The sequence below is a fragment of the Ornithorhynchus anatinus genome, chromosome 4, assembly GCF_004115215.2.
Source record: "Ornithorhynchus anatinus isolate Pmale09 chromosome 4, mOrnAna1.pri.v4, whole genome shotgun sequence".
Taxonomy (NCBI): Eukaryota; Metazoa; Chordata; class Mammalia; order Monotremata; family Ornithorhynchidae; genus Ornithorhynchus; species Ornithorhynchus anatinus.
In genome coordinates this window covers 117,341,860-117,360,172 of record NC_041731.1, presented here as the reverse complement: position 1 = coordinate 117,360,172, position 18,313 = coordinate 117,341,860, and the positions used below count along the sequence as shown (strand labels likewise).

Below are 18,313 nucleotides of genomic sequence, written 5' to 3'. Positions count from 1 at the left end.
TTCACTCTGTACAATAGCAGGGTGACTAAGTGGAAAGAGCATGGGTTTGGGAGTCAGAGGTCGTGGGTTCTAATCTCGACTCTGCCACTTGTCAGTTGTGTGACTTTGGACAATTCTGTGCCCCCGTTACCCAATCTGTAAAATGGGGATTAAGACTCTGAGCCCCCATGTGGGACAACCTGATAACCTTGTACCTGACACAGTGCTTGGTACACAGTAAGCGCTTAACGAATACCATCATTATTATAGTAGAACACACTCCCCTGAAGAAATCTTGGTAATTGTTTTTTTAAATCTAAAATCAATTTCTTCTTTGGGGTGAACATTCTAGCCTGTTATGCTTCAAAAGATGGGTTTGGTGGCAGATCTGATAAAGCTTCAGTTCAGCTAGAAAATCTGGTGTGTGTGTGTTTCTGGTTTAAAGCTTTAGGGTGTGGAGGAAGAGGAGATAGCTGCCGTTTTCCTCTCCACAGAGCTGTTGGACTAGAAACTGAATTTTGTCCGCTCGTCAGCGCTGAAGGGTGAATGTCCCAGTCGGTGTCCACCTGTCAATGTGTAGCAACTGCCCAGAACTATTCTACGAAGGACTCGTTCTTCAGTTTATTTCTGCCTGGAAGCGCTTGCATCAAAATGTCATGAATGGCAAGATTAGTATGGATAGTCTTGTGTTTCCATGCTTTTTGTTGTAGATCTGCAATTTAAAAAGTCATTTTAATCAGAGGTTGAATTTTCAGAAGCAATAGTGCTAGTGTGGCCTAGTAGAGGTATTTTCCCAAATGGAGCTCAACCCTAGGTGTGACGCTTGGTTTTGTTTTAATGACAGGCTTGCAGAGATCTGCCCGGTGAGGCTATATTCTAAAGGTTAGCGCTGTCTTGCCTACTTTGTGTAGACCTGAGGTAAGTGGAACTATCGCTGTGCAAATTGTTTAGACATTTCCATGTGCTTGCTTCGGGTTGGCTTTAGGGGCACTGTCTGGGGTGGATGCCCACTATTTATTGCTTTCTCTTCTTTGGCCATTTTTATCACATTAGAAGATTGATTTGGGGATGTTTCATCATCACCAGTATTTGAGTGCTCCTTCGTGTAGCGCACTATCCTGAGTACAGTGCGACAGAGTTGGCAGCCACATGGCTAGCAAGATGTGTACAATCACAGAACTGGTTCTGTGCATTTAAAGGTATGTCGAATGTGACCGAATGTAAGCTTGTTAAGCCAGGAAACAGGTCTGCTAATTGTTGGATTGTATTTTCCCAACCACATGGAATGAATGAATCCTCTGCACATAGCACTCAAGATTGGTAATAGGGAAAGATTTCGGTAATGGTTATTTAGTGAGTGTTTACTGTGGGCAGAGCATGGTATTAAACATTTGGGTCCGTTCAACATAAAACCATGGATAGACAAGCCCTACAAGAAGATATTAGCCAAACAATTTTGTTTACTCCCCAATGTATGCTTACCCAATTTAGTTCAGGATCTAAGCTTTAGAACTATAAATATATATATATATATATACACATTGTTTGCTTTGTACACTGGTTTGAAAATAACCACTTGTTCTTTAGACAAAGACTGCATGGCTTCATGGAAGAGTACAGGCCTTCCTAGGGCTCAGAGGACCTGGATTCTAATTCAGGTTCTGTTGTTTACTTCTTTAAATGGCATTTATGAGCTATGTGACAAGCACTATAAAATGGGGCCTAAATTCTCTTTCTCCTGCTACTTAGACTGTCCCATGTGGGTCAGGGACTGTTAAACCTGATCGTCTTGTACCCATTCCAGGTTAAGTACAGTGCTTGGGCACCTAGAAAGTGTGTAAATACCAACATTAAGATCATTTAATCCTAAATTCTAGTTAGGCAGATGGCTTTTGTCATTTCTAGACTCTGAACAATTGTACAAGTAGGTTGAAGAATTATATTAGCAAAGGCTGAAGTGATGAAATAAATCAGATTTAGGACACCTGGTATTACAACTATTTACTAGATTGGATTTTAGCTTAACATCTTTAAGTATCATGTACACACTTCATATAAATGCAAAAGATTACAGGAGGCAAGATAAGCAAAGAAACGCATATTGAAAATTTAGGGTTTTTATTTAAAAAGTGACCAGTAAAATAACATCCTTGCAGAAAATCTGAGTGCTGATACCCGGTGGAGCCTTTTTTCAATCCACAGCAGAGCAACACTCCAAAATCAAACAAGGATGTGTCCTCAAAGCACATGTTCTCTAAAATAATTTCATAATAGAGTTGCATTTACAGATAAACTTTGTATCTTGAACATTTTCAGAATCAAACTGCATTGTTTTGGTCTTTAGTCTAACAAAGAATACATTCTAAAAATTACTCTGGGCTAAGAATGAGTTCATTTAAGGACATGAATCACACAAATGGTAAAATACAAAAGAATTATTGGCTCCTAGGGGGAATTTACAAGTTCCAAGCAAAATACCTCTGCAGTATTAGAATACATTCTATACACTGTCAGCTGATACTCTTGAATAAGTCAGTATTTCTGCTAAACTGCAACATTCTGCCACCAAAGCAACTGCTAGGTGGAAAGTGGTAGATGTCAGCAAAGTTTAGGTGTCTGGGTAAGCCAAAAGCATGGGTTTGAGAGGATTTTCTAGCTGCTCCGTTAGCAAACATCACCTATTTTGTGTCTAGTCCATACCGGCAATATTTGAAAGGAATGGTATTTCTGAAATTTCAGTCGCTACTAGTGGGGGCAAATCAGAAACCTTCAATTTTACTAATAATGAAGGCAGCTTTCTCAACTATTTGAAGCCACAAATTAAATTCCTCCAGGGAACAAGATATAGATGGAGCCAGAATGTTGTTGTATTTTCCCTAATGTCCACTGTGAGAACTCAGAGAACCGTACTTAAAGAGAGCTCCGAACTCCCCTTTGGCATGAGAGTGCGACTCACTAGAGCGGGGTGACTTTGGTGTTGAGTTACTGCTGCTAAAACAACGGAGAGGGATTCCGACACATTCGGACCCAATTTCACACAGCAGACAAGTGGCAGAGCTGGGATTAGAACCCAGGTCCTCTGACTCCCACGCCTGTGCTATAACCCCTGAGCCACACCGCTTCTGAATTTCCTGGAAACAACCACATCGGTCACCGGCAGGTCGCAATTACATTTTCCAACTGTGTTTTTTTTGAAGCCGCATCAATATTAAAGGGGCTCATCTGTTTGGGTGACAACTAGGTGTAGCCTTTCCACGTCATTCAAAGCAGGGTGCTGGGCCCTAAGGTGCACTGCTGGGGAATTGGGTGGGTGAAGCTGCTGGCGTGCCAATCTCGTGCCTACGTCCAGGCTCTCTGGCGTTCTCTCGCCGCTCTCCTGGACAAGTGGCAGAGGGACGAAGAGGGCCCTAATTCCCCAGGAAGTTGGGCCTAGAGGCTCATGTCAACTCATTAAAAATGGAAATAGCAACTCAGCAGCAGGGTACTGGTAGGCTTTGAGAGGATTGAAGGCCAGGAACAGTGCCGCTTCAATGTGATCAGTGCTTCCAAAAAAAAAACCCGACTGAGCATCCAATGAGAGCCAGCCCAGGAGAGGCAGGCAGCCAAGGAATGGCCCTGCATTAAAGGGCCGCGGCCTAAAACGTGACAGCTGGGGCACCTCGGGCCTGCACGATTTGAAGCCTCAAAAATGGGGTATAATGGGTCTAACAAAGACACTCCATTTCACTGGTACTCAAACAGCCTACTAAAGAGAAACCTGGGAAACAGAATAAACAGCAGCCAAAATCAGTAAACTTTTTTTTTAAGCTGGGGGTGGTTCAAGTAGTTAAACTCTTATTTGACGCGTCATTTTCAGTTGATACCATTTTCTCAGTTTTCTATCAGCAACCCTTTAATCCCCAATTTCCCCAAGCACCTCATACTCGTCACAGCTTCCACTTAATCTACCATTATCTCTCTCACAAATAAGGGGATAATTAAATACAGATTTAAAGAGCTTTAATTTTTTTAAGGAATTTTCTAGTTAGCAAGCTACCCAAGATGTGTTCTAAGCTCTCTTCCATGACAAAATGGGGACTAAGACTGTGGGACAACCCAATTACCTTGCATTTCCCCCAGTGCTCAGAACAGTGCTTGGCACATAGTAAGTGCTTAACAAATACCATTATCATCATCAAATGCTTTGGTATGAACAGAGGGCCCCAGAGAAATTATAACTTTTCTTTCCTCTTTGACAGGGACTACGTCTAATTCCCAATTTTGTATTCTCTCCCAGAGCTCAGTACAGTGACCTCCGCAGGGCTCAGCCTACCAATTTGTTTCTGGGACTCCGCCAACCAGTCGACTTTCTCCAAACGTACTGCCGTTGGCTAAAAAAGTTTGCTAAAAGTCTGCTAAAAAATGCAGGCCCAAGTTTTTTGGAGTTCCCCTTTCGGCCTGTCGCTCATTTGCCCAGCAAGAGGCACCGGTCTCTTCCAAAATGTTCACCTGCTCTGAAAGAATTCACCTCCCAGAAGGCCCTCATTAAACGTTTCCAAATGCTCTTAGAGAAGGGGATTAAACCCCTTTAAGTCTTCACTGGACTTGGCAGAAGGGCCCCTGGGAAAGGCCAGTAATGACTGTACAGGTCTCAGTCTGGAGCGCTCAGGTTTTTGGGAGAGCCTCGTGGGACAAGTGTGTAAAAGCCCAGAAGTCTAGACTGTCAGCTTGTCCCGCTGGACTCTAAGCTCTCTGTAGGTAGGAACGGCCTTACCAACTCTACTATACTGAACTCTCCCAAGCGCTTAGCACAGTGCTCGGTAATACTAGGTGCTCACTGAATACGACTGGTCTCCAACAGCGGCTTGGAGGGCTGCTACAGACCCATTCCCTGAGTGGCTTGTCAAAACCCTTCGCAAACTCGGTTTCTCACCTCCTCAAAGCAGCAGGCAATTTCTGTAACCAAATGGATGTTTGCACCCTTTCCTGGGGCACCTAAAAGAAGTTAGTCATTGCTGTCACTCGAGAACTGACAGATACAGTTGGAAATACCTCATAGTGCTCTGAAATCAAGTTTGTTTGGGGGGTCTACTCCTAGAACAGAATATTAACAACAGGATTCTTAATCCAAAGCGAAAGAATCAGCACTCCAGCTGACGTTAATACTCATAAGCTCCCCAGGCTCAAAGATTCCACCTCCTGGAGGATCCAGGATCTTGCCTTCCATCACCCATCTGGAATTGAGAATCTTCTTAGGGCACTTCGTTCTCCTGCCGCTTCCGGTACTGAAAGCTACAGAGGTTGGCGTGGATCTGAGCGGGGTGGGTAGTGTCAAAGACAGAGGGGCATCTACATCATACTGATGCAGTGTGTGCGGTTTGACAGGAGAGGAGGGTGAGGAGAGAGAGAAGAAGGGAGGGGTGTCTTGAGGGAGAGGGGAAGGAAGTGGGTTTAGAAGAGGAAGAAAAAACATTTTGATTTTGAGCGGTGGGGAGTGGTCATTTTCAATTCAGGGTTTAGTCGGACTCGGGTGGGGGGAACAGAGGGACGGGATAGACACTGCATCAAGGCACCATTCATTCAGGGTACAGTAATACCTCATTTGGGGCAGCTAACCACTGACCTCTTCTAGCCCCTACCACATTCTATGGACTGACACTGGGAATCCTCACTAGTTTACTGGCCATCTTGGGCCTTGGACCATCTTGGAAAAGACAGGCAAGATTTCAAACTCACTCAGTAATGCATACCTTGGAAACAAGGAAAAATGGTTTGTTTCTGGGTTTTCTCTAGCATCATTGATAGAGAAATTTGGGCAGCATCTCACATTTACCTAGGAACAATTTTATCCCAAGGGAGAAGAGTTTTGGAATGTGGGCAATTTTTCTGGAACTACAGCGCATATCCACTGATCAAATCGATTCACATCCCATCGGGCCCACATACGAAGACAACTAGATTTATGTGCAGCTATGAGGCTGCAGATGACATGCAGAAATTATTATAATAAAGACCGAGGGCTGCAATTGTCAGATGAACATTTTTTAAAGGCCTGCCAGTGGATATATACCACAAGGACTCATGGACCAAGAAGCCAATGGAAAACAGGAAAGTTGTTGCTTTAGGGACAGAAGAGTCAGGAACAACCTTTCCCTCTGCAGAAACAAACAATTCCCAAAAAACACATGAATAGCACCGTGATGAGCTGCCCTAAGGTGTTAGAGGAGGTACCCGATGATTCCCTGCAGAGTGAATGCCAGTTCTGAAATGCATTGCCATGTGAAAATGCAACTGTTTAATGATTACCATTTGATTCATTCCTCTACAGAAAATGCATTCCTTCTAGATCATTATGTTCAACTAACATTCAAATTACTGAACTATACATAATGTTACATAGTTTACAATTTATGAAAAGAAAAGCCTGAAGGGATATTTATAAGTGTCACCTTGAATATAAGGGGACGGATTTAAAAGGGCTTTCTATCAACTAAGACATTTTCAATCTCATGGTATGGTCCAGGAGTGTTTTCTTTAATATATATATATATATATTTTAAATTATTATTTATTTTTATATATATACATATATATATATATATATATATATATCTCCCCAAGAAGTAAAAACTTTTAAAAACAAATCACAGCACTTGCTGCTGCTTTACATAAGAACTCTTTTAGGATCACGGCGGCGTCAATCTACCGAGCCTACACTGTGTATTATAAAAAAGGTTGAAAATGGCACATCGGGAGACTTGCTGTGATACCGATGGGAGGTGGCTGCCCGAGCCACCTGTAGCTCCACCGACGGGTCGGGTCCACGGCCACATCCCTTCTCTTCACGGACAGGACTCGTCCCTTCGGTCTGGACCTGAAGGCCAGGCTCCCTGGGCCCCCTGGTTCGCCCGGCGCTCAGCTGGTGCTGCTGCTGCTGCTTCAGGCGGGTCAGAGGTCGGGGAAGCGGCTGGGGTCCTCCTTGTAGTCATCGGGAATTGTGAAGATGGACTCATCAAACTCATCGTAGCGGAACTCCTGAAATGTCACAGTGGCTGTGATGGTAGGAAACACGGGGATATCTGTGGAAGGAAAATCCAGGAGCAGGCGAGTCAGCTAATAATTCTGCCTCAGATGCAGCTCGGATCAACCTGGCAGCCACGTCCGTGAACCCGAACTCCAAGCGACTCCTCCCCACTGTTCCCATTCACAAACAAGCCTGGGGTTTGGGTTACTGGTTTGGAGCAGATCTGCTGGCAGGTTCACGTCCCCTGGTTATCGAACAACAAAAGTCGTTTTTTGCTCGCTCGCTCTCTCTCTCTCTCTCTCTCTCTCTACTCCCCTCCCGGCCCCCAAGAATCCTAAACCCGCACCCGGGACCACATTTTCATCTCCCACGATTTACGCACGAGCCGCCCAGAAACTGGAGAAGGGTTGGTTTCCTGGCCCTAACCCTACCCCTAGACCTAGCCCTAACCCTCCCTTCCTCCTCAACAGTCTGCTGAGCAGGCTTAGCGTGTGCTTGCAAGTTCCATATGCTTGACGTGACCATTCAAATGAGCCCCTTGAAATGTAAAAATTGTCATGTGCTATCACGTGTGTCCATCCTCCGCACCTGGGCCTATGTTTGTGTTCAACTCAATTTACTTTGATTGCATTGCTTGTTAAGATTTTTATATCTGTCTCCCCTGTTCGAGTATAAGCTCCTTGTGGGCAGAGAACTTGTCTTTCCCTTCTACTGTACTTTCCCAATCACTTAGCACGGTGCAGCAAACTCAGTGGATGCTAAATAGCATTCCGAATGCTTCCACTACTAAGTACTACCACAGTCGTTTAGACTGTGAGCAGGTTATTGGGCAGGGATTGTCTCTATCTGTTGCCGAACTGTACATTCCAAGTGCTTAATACAGTGCTCTGCACATAGTAAGCACTCAATAAATACTACTGAATGAATGAACCACCATCACCACATTCTATTTCTGCTGGAGTTAAAGGGTTTCCCCAACTTAGACTTCAATGTAGACTTAGAAATGCTATTTCAGCACAACCTAATCAGTAGAGTATTTACTGGAAGAGATCTTACTGAATAGGCGAGTGAATCCAAGACATTCAGACACAGTCACCCGTTTGACGACAAAGATGAATGAAATAAATTGAGTTATGCCGTCTGGCATTTCTACACAGCTGAGTGACAAATGGGGATCATCAGCTTGCTTGTGAAATTTTAGAATTTTCTGGGGTTTTCACCTAGCTCTTCCATTTCATTATCATAATTTACTTGGTTTCGAAGTGAGCTTTCATCCCATACCTTTCACTCAATAGAAATAAACTTCCATTTATGAACCCTCCCAAACTCCTACTTTGCTTAATTTTACAGGATAAAAATACACTCATTAGATATTTCAAAACATTTACATTTTAGGATCAGAGAAAATTCAATCTTTTCCCCAAATCCATTTCATAACAAGACAACCAAATAGTTTTCTACAAAATATTTAATGAACAGGTCTACCCTACCAAATTACCTAGATAATGCAAGCCAAATTTTGTGGGTACTTGAAGAGAATAACATCTGGATTAATGAGGTCAAGACTATATATTTTTACTTGGAGTTTTCAGAAAGTTTGTTGATGAAAACCTGACTCTGACTTTAAGCCAATTGATTAGCTAACACTGCTCCTGCAGGGGTAGTCAAAGCTAGCTAGTAAATCACTTCTAACAACTTTCCTTGAACAGTTCGCAGGTCATTTAGAACTCCTGGAAAAATGCTCTTCAAAAGGATTCTTGGTACTGTTGAGATGTTTTTAATGTACATGAGAAATCAAGGATTGCCCACCAAGATTTCTGGTCTGTAAGAGGACTAACAGAAGGCTAAATGGGGTCAGAAATATCAAATACTGTGAATAGAGCATCGTACTAAGCAGTTCGGACAATATCAATGAGTAATAATAATAATAATGTTGGTATTTGTTAAGCGCTTACTATATGCCGAGCACTGTTCCAAGCGCTGGGGTACACACAAGGGAATCAGGTTGTCCCACGTGGGGCTCACAGTCTTAATCCCCATTTTACAGATGAGGTAACTGAGTAAGTAGACATTGTCTCCCCTGCTGGTTTCCTAATCACAAAAGACGATTCTAGAACCCTCCATTTTGTGTGGGTGGGGGGTGGGGGAGATTGGCTAAAATAAAATTGGTGATTCTGATTTTTAAAATAGGGGACCAAGTGAAAGACATACACAGACCAGGGGATAGAAAAAATAAACTCTTCACTTTTGGATCTGATATTCTTGTAACTGTGTAATGCTGTCTGAAAAGAGTTTGACTGGATTAAATCTATCCAGAGTGAAAGAAATCAATGATATTCTTCTAGGTTTTATTTTCCTCTCAACATGTGAGACTAACCATCTTCAACCTCCTTACAACTAATTCACCATGAAAAGCAGAAGTATCATTCCATTTTAAAATTGATTTACGTGTGCTAATAGACTTTGATGGGCAAGTAATCTAGAAAAGCACCCCCCAAAATTGATTCTCCTCCTCAGAGGTATATTTCTCCTTGAATCATAATTAGGCACTTACATCCAAATTTCCGACTCTCAGAAGTAAAATGTGAATTCACTCACCCATGAAGCAAAAGTCTACTTACCTAGCTTTACTGGAAAGCCTGGTGGAAGTTTCATCTGAACAAATTCTCTAAGCTTGTTAAAGTGCTTGAAGGGTGCAATTACTTCCAAAACATTCAATAATCTGAGAAAAAAAGAAAAGTATATTTTTTCCATGGATGCCAACTGATATCACACTGTTTAAAACATCGCTGACATTCTTCTACAAGCGACTGAATTGGCTTGCACAGTTCCAAAGGCCAGAAGTTGCCTGTTTTCAAAGGAAAATCCATTATGACCTTTGGGACATAATTCTTTGGGGGAAAAAATACCCCAAGAAAATATTGTAATGATGTTCGGGTTAATGAACAGATTCAACTTACGACTCAATTCCTAAAGGAAATTCCTGGCTCATGGCTATTGTAGCTTTGAACGTCTTCTTACTCTCTTTGCAAACCAGCTCTCTGCCCAGATGAGGTGCTCTAGGGGAAGGAAAGATTATGTTAGTAAACCTCTTTCGCTGGACTACTTGTTCGAAGAGAAAACCAGATGAAACACAAAGAACAATACCCATCACCAAATTAACACTTCTGAGCCAAATGGAATATGTATCATTTCACTTGGTACTGAAGCTAGCTTTCATCACATACCTTCTACTCAATAATAATGAATCTATGAACCCTCCCAAACTCCTACTTTACTTAATGTCACAAGATAAAAAATAATCTTATCAACTATTTCAAAACAATTAGATTTTAGAATCAGAGAGAATATAATCTTTCCCCCACATCCACATAGTAAGACAACCACGTGTTACTGAGCACTTGCTGTGTGCAGAGCACTGTATTAACCTCTTGGAGAGTACAATACAAAACAGTTGGTAGAAAGGTCCACTGCCCACCAGGAGCTTACAGTCAAGAGGGGGAGTTATGGACCAAAAGAGATGAAATGTGAAGAATAAAAATCATCCCCAACTAACATTACTGAACCCAGTGAAAGACATTTAAGTTTCAGAGTAAGCCATGCAGAGAGGACAGCGTAATAGAATCTATCTCAAAAAACAAGTCCAGCCAATATACTGTTTCCTTGTAGCTTCCATTAGTAGGGAATGAAAATTGGGCACTAGAAGCCACAGTCCCCTAAATTGTCCATTTCTCCTGGGCAGGCAGTGACTTTAATTCTTCTCTATCCCCAATTGCCGAACACGCCTTTGTGAGCAATATAGGCAACCGATCTTTTCAAAGAGGAAGAAAGGTCAGATGACTCCCAGTGATCAGGTGAAAACTGTGCCCAGCCCTGCCAACACATATAAGCTCACTGTCTCTCTACACCGATTACTATTAGCAGAATGGAGAAGCAGCGTGGCTCAGTGGAAAGAGCACGGGCTTTGGAGTCAGGGCTCATGAGTTCGAATCCCAGCTCTGCCACTTGTCGGCTGTGTGACTGTGGGCAAGTCACTTAACTTCTCTGTGCCTCAGTTCCCTCATCTGTAAAATGGGGATTAAGACTGTGAGCCCCACGTGGGACAACCTGATTCCCCTATGTCTACCCCAACGCTTAGAACAGTGCTTGGCACATAGTAAGCGCTTAACAAATACCAACATTATTATTATTATTATTAGTTTGCAGAGATGCAGGTATGGCCCATTCTCTTCTGGTACTCACATTCTTCAGAAACCTGGCTAAATCATGCAAGCTCGGGCCACTGGCCATCACGTGGAGGCCGATTAGCCAGTTTTGTGGTCTCTCTCTTCTCCTTCCCTGCTCCCATTAAGACCTATTTTTTGACCACTTCCCAGTTCAACCACAAGCCACCAGGGGGAGGACCCAGACTGAGAAAGGAAGTGAAACAACTCATAAACATATATATATATATCTATAGATATATATCTATAGATATATATCAACTCTCCTATCCATTAGTGGCACTGATAAAAGGTTTAGAGAGAGAGAAGGCTAAAAAGAAGAACAAAAATCAGATTCTGAATAGTCTTTGGATCTCAATCAATCAATCGTTTTTATTAAGCGCTTAAATATTCTCGTCAACCCTTACTCCCGCTGCTTTGGAAAGTTTGAGATTGAGCACCCCAAGGGGAACAGGGTCCACATGCAAACTGATTATTTCAAATCCACCCTGGCTCTTAGCCCAGTGTTTGGCCCACAGAAGTAATAAACCTGATAATTACGTTTTGGGTTTATCGGGTTGTTGTTGTTTTTTTAAAGGTGATGCTCACTAAGGAATTTGGAACTGTCCAACTGAGAACTATTCAAACCCACATGTACTCCCTATGATGGAATCTAAACCCTAACAAACCCAAATATTTTAAAAAACAGCTATGGGAGAGGAGAGCCAATTTACTAGGCAGCTACAGGAGACAGTGGAAGTTTTTGTGTCACTAAGCCATTTCCAACTCTGCATTTCCTATCAATCAATAATATTTACTGAATGTTCACTGTATGCAGAGCACTGTACTAAGTGCCTGGGAAAGTACAACACAAAGGAGTTGATAGATGGATCCTTTGCCCACCAGTAACCTTCAGCCTAGAGGGGAAATGAATATTCAAATAAATTATGGATATTTAGGTAAGTGCTGTGGGGCTGGGGGGGGGGGGGGGTGAATATTATATGCTTAAAGGGTACAGATCCAAGTGCGCAGATAATGCAGAAGGGAGAGGGAGTGGGGAAATGACAACTTATTAGGGGCAGGCCTCTTGGAAATGTGATTTTAGTCAAAGTTTAAAGGTGGGGAGAGTGATCGTGTGTAAGATATTAAGGGGAAGAAGTTCCAGGTCAAAAGGAGAAGGCAAGATAAAAGCAGCATAGTAGTGGTGAGAAAAGGCTGGATTATAGTGACGTGGAAGTAGATCCGACAGGATTTGGTGACACAGAGAGATGCATCGAAGATAATGTCATGGTTATAAACTTGTGAGACAGGGAGGATGTGGTGGTGTCTACAGTGATGGGAAAGGCAGAGGGAGGGCAGGGAAGATGAGGACTGTAAACTTGCTGTGGGCAGAGAATGTGTCTGTTCATTGTTATAATGTACTCTCCCAAGTGTTTAGTACAGTGCTCTGCACACAGTAAGTGCTCAATCAATACAGCTGAATGAGAAGTTCTGTTATGGACACGTTTAGTTTGAGGTGTCGGGGGGAGATGAGGAAATGTGAGATTGAAGAGGGGAGAGAAGAGGTTGGAGCTCTGGAAAGGTCATTTGGGAATCATCTACATAGAGATGGTAGCAGAAGCCATGGAAGTGAATGAGTTCTCCAAGGGAGTCGGTGGAGATAGGGAATAGAAGAGGATTGGGAACTGAGCCTTGAGGGACTCCCACAGTTAGCGGGTGGGAGGCAGAGGAGAAGCCCACAAAAGAGACTGAGGAGGAGAGACCAAAGAGAGAGGAGGAGAACTAGGAGAGGACAGTGTTTGTGAAGTCAAGGTTAGATCATGTTTCCTGGATAAGAGGGTGGTCCATGGCGTCTAAAGCAGCTGAGAGGTCGAGGATTAGGATGGCGGCTATTGAATTTGGCAAGGAGTTGGTCACTGGTGACCTTAGAGAGGGTCATTCCATGGAGTGAATGAAGTGGGTGGAAGCCAGACTGGAGGGGATTAAGGAGAGAACTGGAAGAGAGTAAATGGAGGCAGTGGGTACAGACAACTAACTCACGGAGTTTTGAGAGGAATGGTAGTAGAAGGGAGGTGGGCGATAATGAGTGATAACTGGAAGGAGCAGTGGGGTCAAAGGAGGTTTTCTTTACAATAGGGGAAATACATGAGAGCTCACCTCCTCCAGGAGGCCTTCCCAGACTGAGTCCTCCCTTTCCATCTGCCCCTCCTCCCCTCCCCATTGCCTCTGCTCCCTCCCTCTTGCTCTACCCCCTTGCTCTCCCCACAGCCTTGTGTATATTTGTATATATTACTTATGACTCAATTTTGATGGTTTTGATGCCTACTTGTTTTGTTTTGCTATCTATCTCCCCGTTTTAGACTCTAAGCCTGTTGTAGGGCAAGGATTGTCTCTGTTGCCAAATCGTATATTCCAAGTGCTTAGTATGGTGCTCTGCACACAGTAAGTGTTGAATAAATACATCTGAATGAATGACTGAATTAGCATGTTTGAAGACAGTGGGGAAGAAGCCACTGGAAACTGCACAGTTGAATATGGCCGTCAGGGAAGGAAGAAGGGAGAGGACAGGTGTTTTGATAAGGTGTGAAGGGATGGGGTCAGAGGGTGGGGGGGTAGATTTTGAGAGGTGGAAAATCTCTTGAGATACTTCTGGGAAAGATGGGAGAGTCGAAGAAGGGGCAGAAGAGAGGGAGGAATTAGAAGCAGGGAAGATTTGAGGGAGATCAGGAATGATCACTTCAATTGTCTCAATAAAGCACATGGTCAAGACACTGGGGGTTTGAGGAGGGAGTTAAACATCCATAACAGCTGGCACGAGCAATAACTGTTTTATTTATTTTAGTGTCTGTCTCTCCCTCTAAACTGTGAGCCTTTGTGGGCAGGGAAAGTGTCTACCAACTCTGTTGGTTTGTACTCTCTTAAGGGCTTAGTACAGTGCTCTGCACATAATAAACACTAAACAAATACCATTGATTGAGTCAATAAGGATGGGGAAATAATATTGCCAGGTGGAAGAATGTGCAGAATTAAAGTATACATGGATGAATTTTAAATAGATGAGGTCAGCCTGTTATCTGGATTTGTGCCAGCAGCATTCTCCAGTTCATGTCCCGGAGTGGAGATAGAAGTATACTGTGGAGGTGACCCAGGGCTATAGTAGTATGGGATAGAATAGGAACCAGTTTGCAACCCAGATTGCAAAATGAAACCAGGATCACTGGAATACACAAAGGAAGGAGGGCTAGCTCTCCCAACCTCAGAAAAAGGAAAGATTCATCAGCATTGTTTCTGGCCACACCTATTTAGAACTTTTTAAAAAGATGTTAAGTACTCTGCAAACAGTAAGTATTTAATAAATACTTTCACTACAACTACTAAGTATTTAGACATCTGCTAGAAAAATGGCAGCAATAATTTAACTGGTAACCTTTCTGGCAGTATTAACAGCTAAACTGTCTTGGCTTCATCTTATTTCTGTTTTGGTTCCCAAAGGAAATTTCCAAATTCCTGCTCTAAAAACATAGGCTTCAAAGCCAAGCGGCTCCACATGAAAGCAAATACCTACTTTCCATTTTCAGCAGATATATATTCTTCCCAAGTAATTGTGTTCGGTGGAGGTGGAGTAAGAGACTGCCTTCGGACAGGCTGCCAAATAAAAAAAAATACAGAGAATGTATAAAAATATCATCTTAACAGAAAGCCATAAAAACAACAGAAAATACAATGAAACCTATTTTAAAACCCCACGTTCTATAAAGAGGCTTCTCATTGATCTGGGATGTCAACTTAAATTAGGGTAAGATTCCCAGTTGCCATCTTTGTAAGCCAGGATTAGGTTGACAGAAACTAGTAGCAAAACCCAAGTACCAAATATTCAGGCTATATTTGCACATGTACGTGTGTGTGTGTGTGTGTGTGTGTGTGTGTGTGTGTGTACACACACACACACAGAGGGAGAGAGAGAGAGAGAGGGTGCGAGCACGCACCTGAAGGGAAAAAAAATCTATATGGGTTTGATAGCATCGATATCCAGTGAGTAAGACTGTTGGCCTTTCTTTTTCCTTTGCTGTAACCTATCTGAATATTTTATTCTGGTTTGACCTTTCAGATAATAATAATAACAATAGTATTTATTAAGCACTTACTATGAGCCAAGCACTGTTCTAAGCACTTGGGTAGATACAAGGTAATCATGTTGTCCCACGTGGGGCTCACAGTCTTAATCCCTATTTGACACACGAGGTAACTGAGGCACAGAGAAATTAAGTGACTTGCCCAAAGTCACACAGCTGACTAGTGGCATAGCCGGGATTAGAACCAATGACCCATGCTCTTTGCACTAAGCCATGCTGCTTTTACTAAGCCATGCTGCTTAGTGAAAATGGTGATAGAGAAAATCCCACTCTCCTGCTTCTGAATATCTGGGTACAGGAAATAAGCTTTTGGTTCTTTTGGAACGCTGATCAAAACTTCAAAACTCAAACTTCAAAAGCCTCAATTTGACCCCAGGTGATAACACAGGAGAATGGTCTCAAGTTTAAGGAAAGTGTGTGTGAGTGTGTGGTGGGGGGGGGGGGGGGGGGGAGAGAGAAAAAAGTTACAGGGGATGGAAAAAATGACTTTTGTTACTCAAAATTAAGTTTTGCCCTGACGGCGACCTGGGCTGGAGAAGTCGACACAGGGCACTGTTTTCTGGTGCCCAGTGCAGGAAATCAATATACAACATGAAATCCTAGTTTTAAAAAGGTCCAGGCTGGGAGGGCTCCCCATACACACATACACCCACCCAACAAGCTTATTCTCCCAGAACTCTCTCCCTGCTGGGCTTTGGAGATTATGACACCAACAAACTCTACTGTTGATTTGAAGCACAATCCACTGCACTGAGTGGGTGCACAATAGATAGAATTGCTGCTGCTGCTACTACTGAATACACCCAGGTCTGTCAGAATGCCAGTTTACACTCTGCATTTTAGGGTGGAATGGGAAATTGGAGAGCACTGTTCTGACTTGAGTCCTCTGGATAAAGGACACTGCAGTGTCAGAAGAAACAACCTGGGAGCCCACGTGTGCAGCGTCACAGCGTATCCCAGCCGGATATTTCCATCCCTCAAGACATTGCAAGAACGTCATCCACACTTTTAGGAGAACTGACTCTTCCTTCTTTTTTAATAGTATTTACTAAGCGCTTACTATGTGCCAAGAATTCTAGTAAGTACTGGGGTAAGTACAAGATAAGCAGATTGAAAACACAATCTAAGTAGGAGAGGATGGGGTGTGATTCCCACTTTTCAGATGATGAAACCGAAGCGCAGGGAAGTGAAGTGTCTTGCCCGCTGTCACACAGCAGTTAGAGAAGCAGCGTGGCTCAGTGGAAAGCACATGATCTTAGGAGTGAGAGGTCGTGGGTTCTAATCCTGGCTCTGATGCTTGTCAGCTGTGTGACTTTGGGCAAGTCACTTAACTTCTCTGTGCCTCAGTTACCTCATCTGGAAAATGGGGACTAAGACTGTGAGCCCCGCATGGGACCTGATTACCCTGTATCTACCCCAGCGCCTAGAACAGTGCTTGGCACATAGTAAGCGCTTAACAAATACCAACATTATTATTATTATAAGTGGCTGAGCTGGGATTAGAACCAATGACCTCTGACTCCTAGGCCCGTGCTCTTTACACTAGGCCATGAAAAGTAACTAGGTGCTTTTCTAGAAATTTGAGACCTAGTAAAGTAGATCTAACTGAAACGGTGGTCCTGGCAGAAGAAGCATTTACTGAGCACTCTTTGGGTGCAATAAACTGTTTTTGAAAGTTGCAAAATACAAAATAAATATTGACCTCCCTGCTCTAAAAGAGCTTACACGCTAATACTGCTCCATTTGATCCAGAAGCAAGAAGATGGCTAGCACTCCACAAATGCTATAAAAGAATAAAATGCTGAGAGAAAATAGGCTCGATGCTGTATAGAGAACTCTGTTGGACTTTTTTTTAAGTCACAAGTGCATGAACAACTGCACTGGCCCCCTTTCAGTGTTCTGAATGGAGATGTTCACACAATTCTGTGGCAGGCCTGCAGGGAAGAGTGGGAAATTGCCAGTTTAGGCCTCTCTTTCTGAGGGTCCCTAGGGCAAGACAGCCCCTTCCTCTCTAATTTTTCCAACCAGTTCTGCCGAATAGGGTTGGGTGGGCTACCCTGGGAGCCAAGGCTGTGTGGAAATCCAGAACCACTGCCCCTTGGGCTAACAAAGGGAGCTTGAGTTCACTATTGATGCCAAGGGTAATTCTGCTTGAAAACAACTGCTTTGAGCTTCAAGTTGGGATTGAAAAATGCCAGCATGCCCAGAACCACTCAAATGCTAATTCCTGCCCTGATGCTAAATCAGACTGAGCATTTGTCCCTGGCCCACTCCAGAAAATACGCAACCATCCCCCGCAACCTGTACACATATCCAAATGTGATGAAGCAGCGTGGCCTAGTGGAAAGAGCACAGGCCTGGGAGTCAGAAGATCTGGGTTCTAATCCCAGCTCCGCTACTCATCTGTTCTACCACTTTCTGCTGTGTGACATTAACTCGTTCTAAGCAGGGAATGTGTCTGTTTATTGTTATACTGTACTCCCCCGTGTGCTTGGTACAGTGCTCTGCACACAGTAAGCTCTCAATAAATTTAACTGAATACATCAACTTCTCTGGGCCTCAAATACCTTATCTATAAAATGGGACTCAATACCTATTCTCCCTCTTACTCAGACTGTGAGTCCTCTGTGGCACTTAAACATCACAATCTCCCTTGACCCAGCATTCTCAATCTCAGTGGCCCCCCAGACTTGCTTCTCTACTGCACCAGCCATTCTTTAACTACTCACAAAACATTCTAGTTCCTTCCCTATCCTTCTATTTGCTTTCTTTCCTTTCCCTTTCTCCAAGCCAAACTTCCAAGTCACCAGTTGGAGGATCTGTCTCTGCAAATGTAGGCCAGAAATTCCCATCCCCTCTGGGCTTCAGCAGAGCACCTGCATTACCTGTCCCCAAGGACTGTGTGCTGCTGCTTGCAGACCCCCCCTCACCCCCGATGAGTTGGCACCTCCTGCCTCTGGCCACTACCCCTGTCCACAGGCGCTCAACAGAACCAA

At 43.4% G+C, this 18,313-nt stretch overlaps 1 protein-coding gene across 1 annotated transcript in view; it reads right to left on the bottom strand.

Annotated features, from left to right (window-relative positions):
• Positions 1 to 2,080: 2,080 nt before the first annotated feature.
• The window catches only part of ANKRD13C (ankyrin repeat domain 13C), a 91,721-nt gene continuing 75,488 nt past the window's right edge, over positions 2,081 to 18,313 (bottom strand). The window contains exons 10-13 of the mRNA XM_029062476.2: positions 14,750 to 14,829; positions 9,943 to 10,041; positions 9,604 to 9,704; positions 2,081 to 7,037 (exon numbers count right to left, since the gene is read on the bottom strand). Of these exons, the coding sequence (XP_028918309.1) occupies positions 6,907 to 7,037; positions 9,604 to 9,704; positions 9,943 to 10,041; positions 14,750 to 14,829 (411 nt within the window). The 3' untranslated portion in view covers positions 2,081 to 6,906. The remainder of the gene's footprint in view (positions 7,038 to 9,603; positions 9,705 to 9,942; positions 10,042 to 14,749; positions 14,830 to 18,313) is intronic.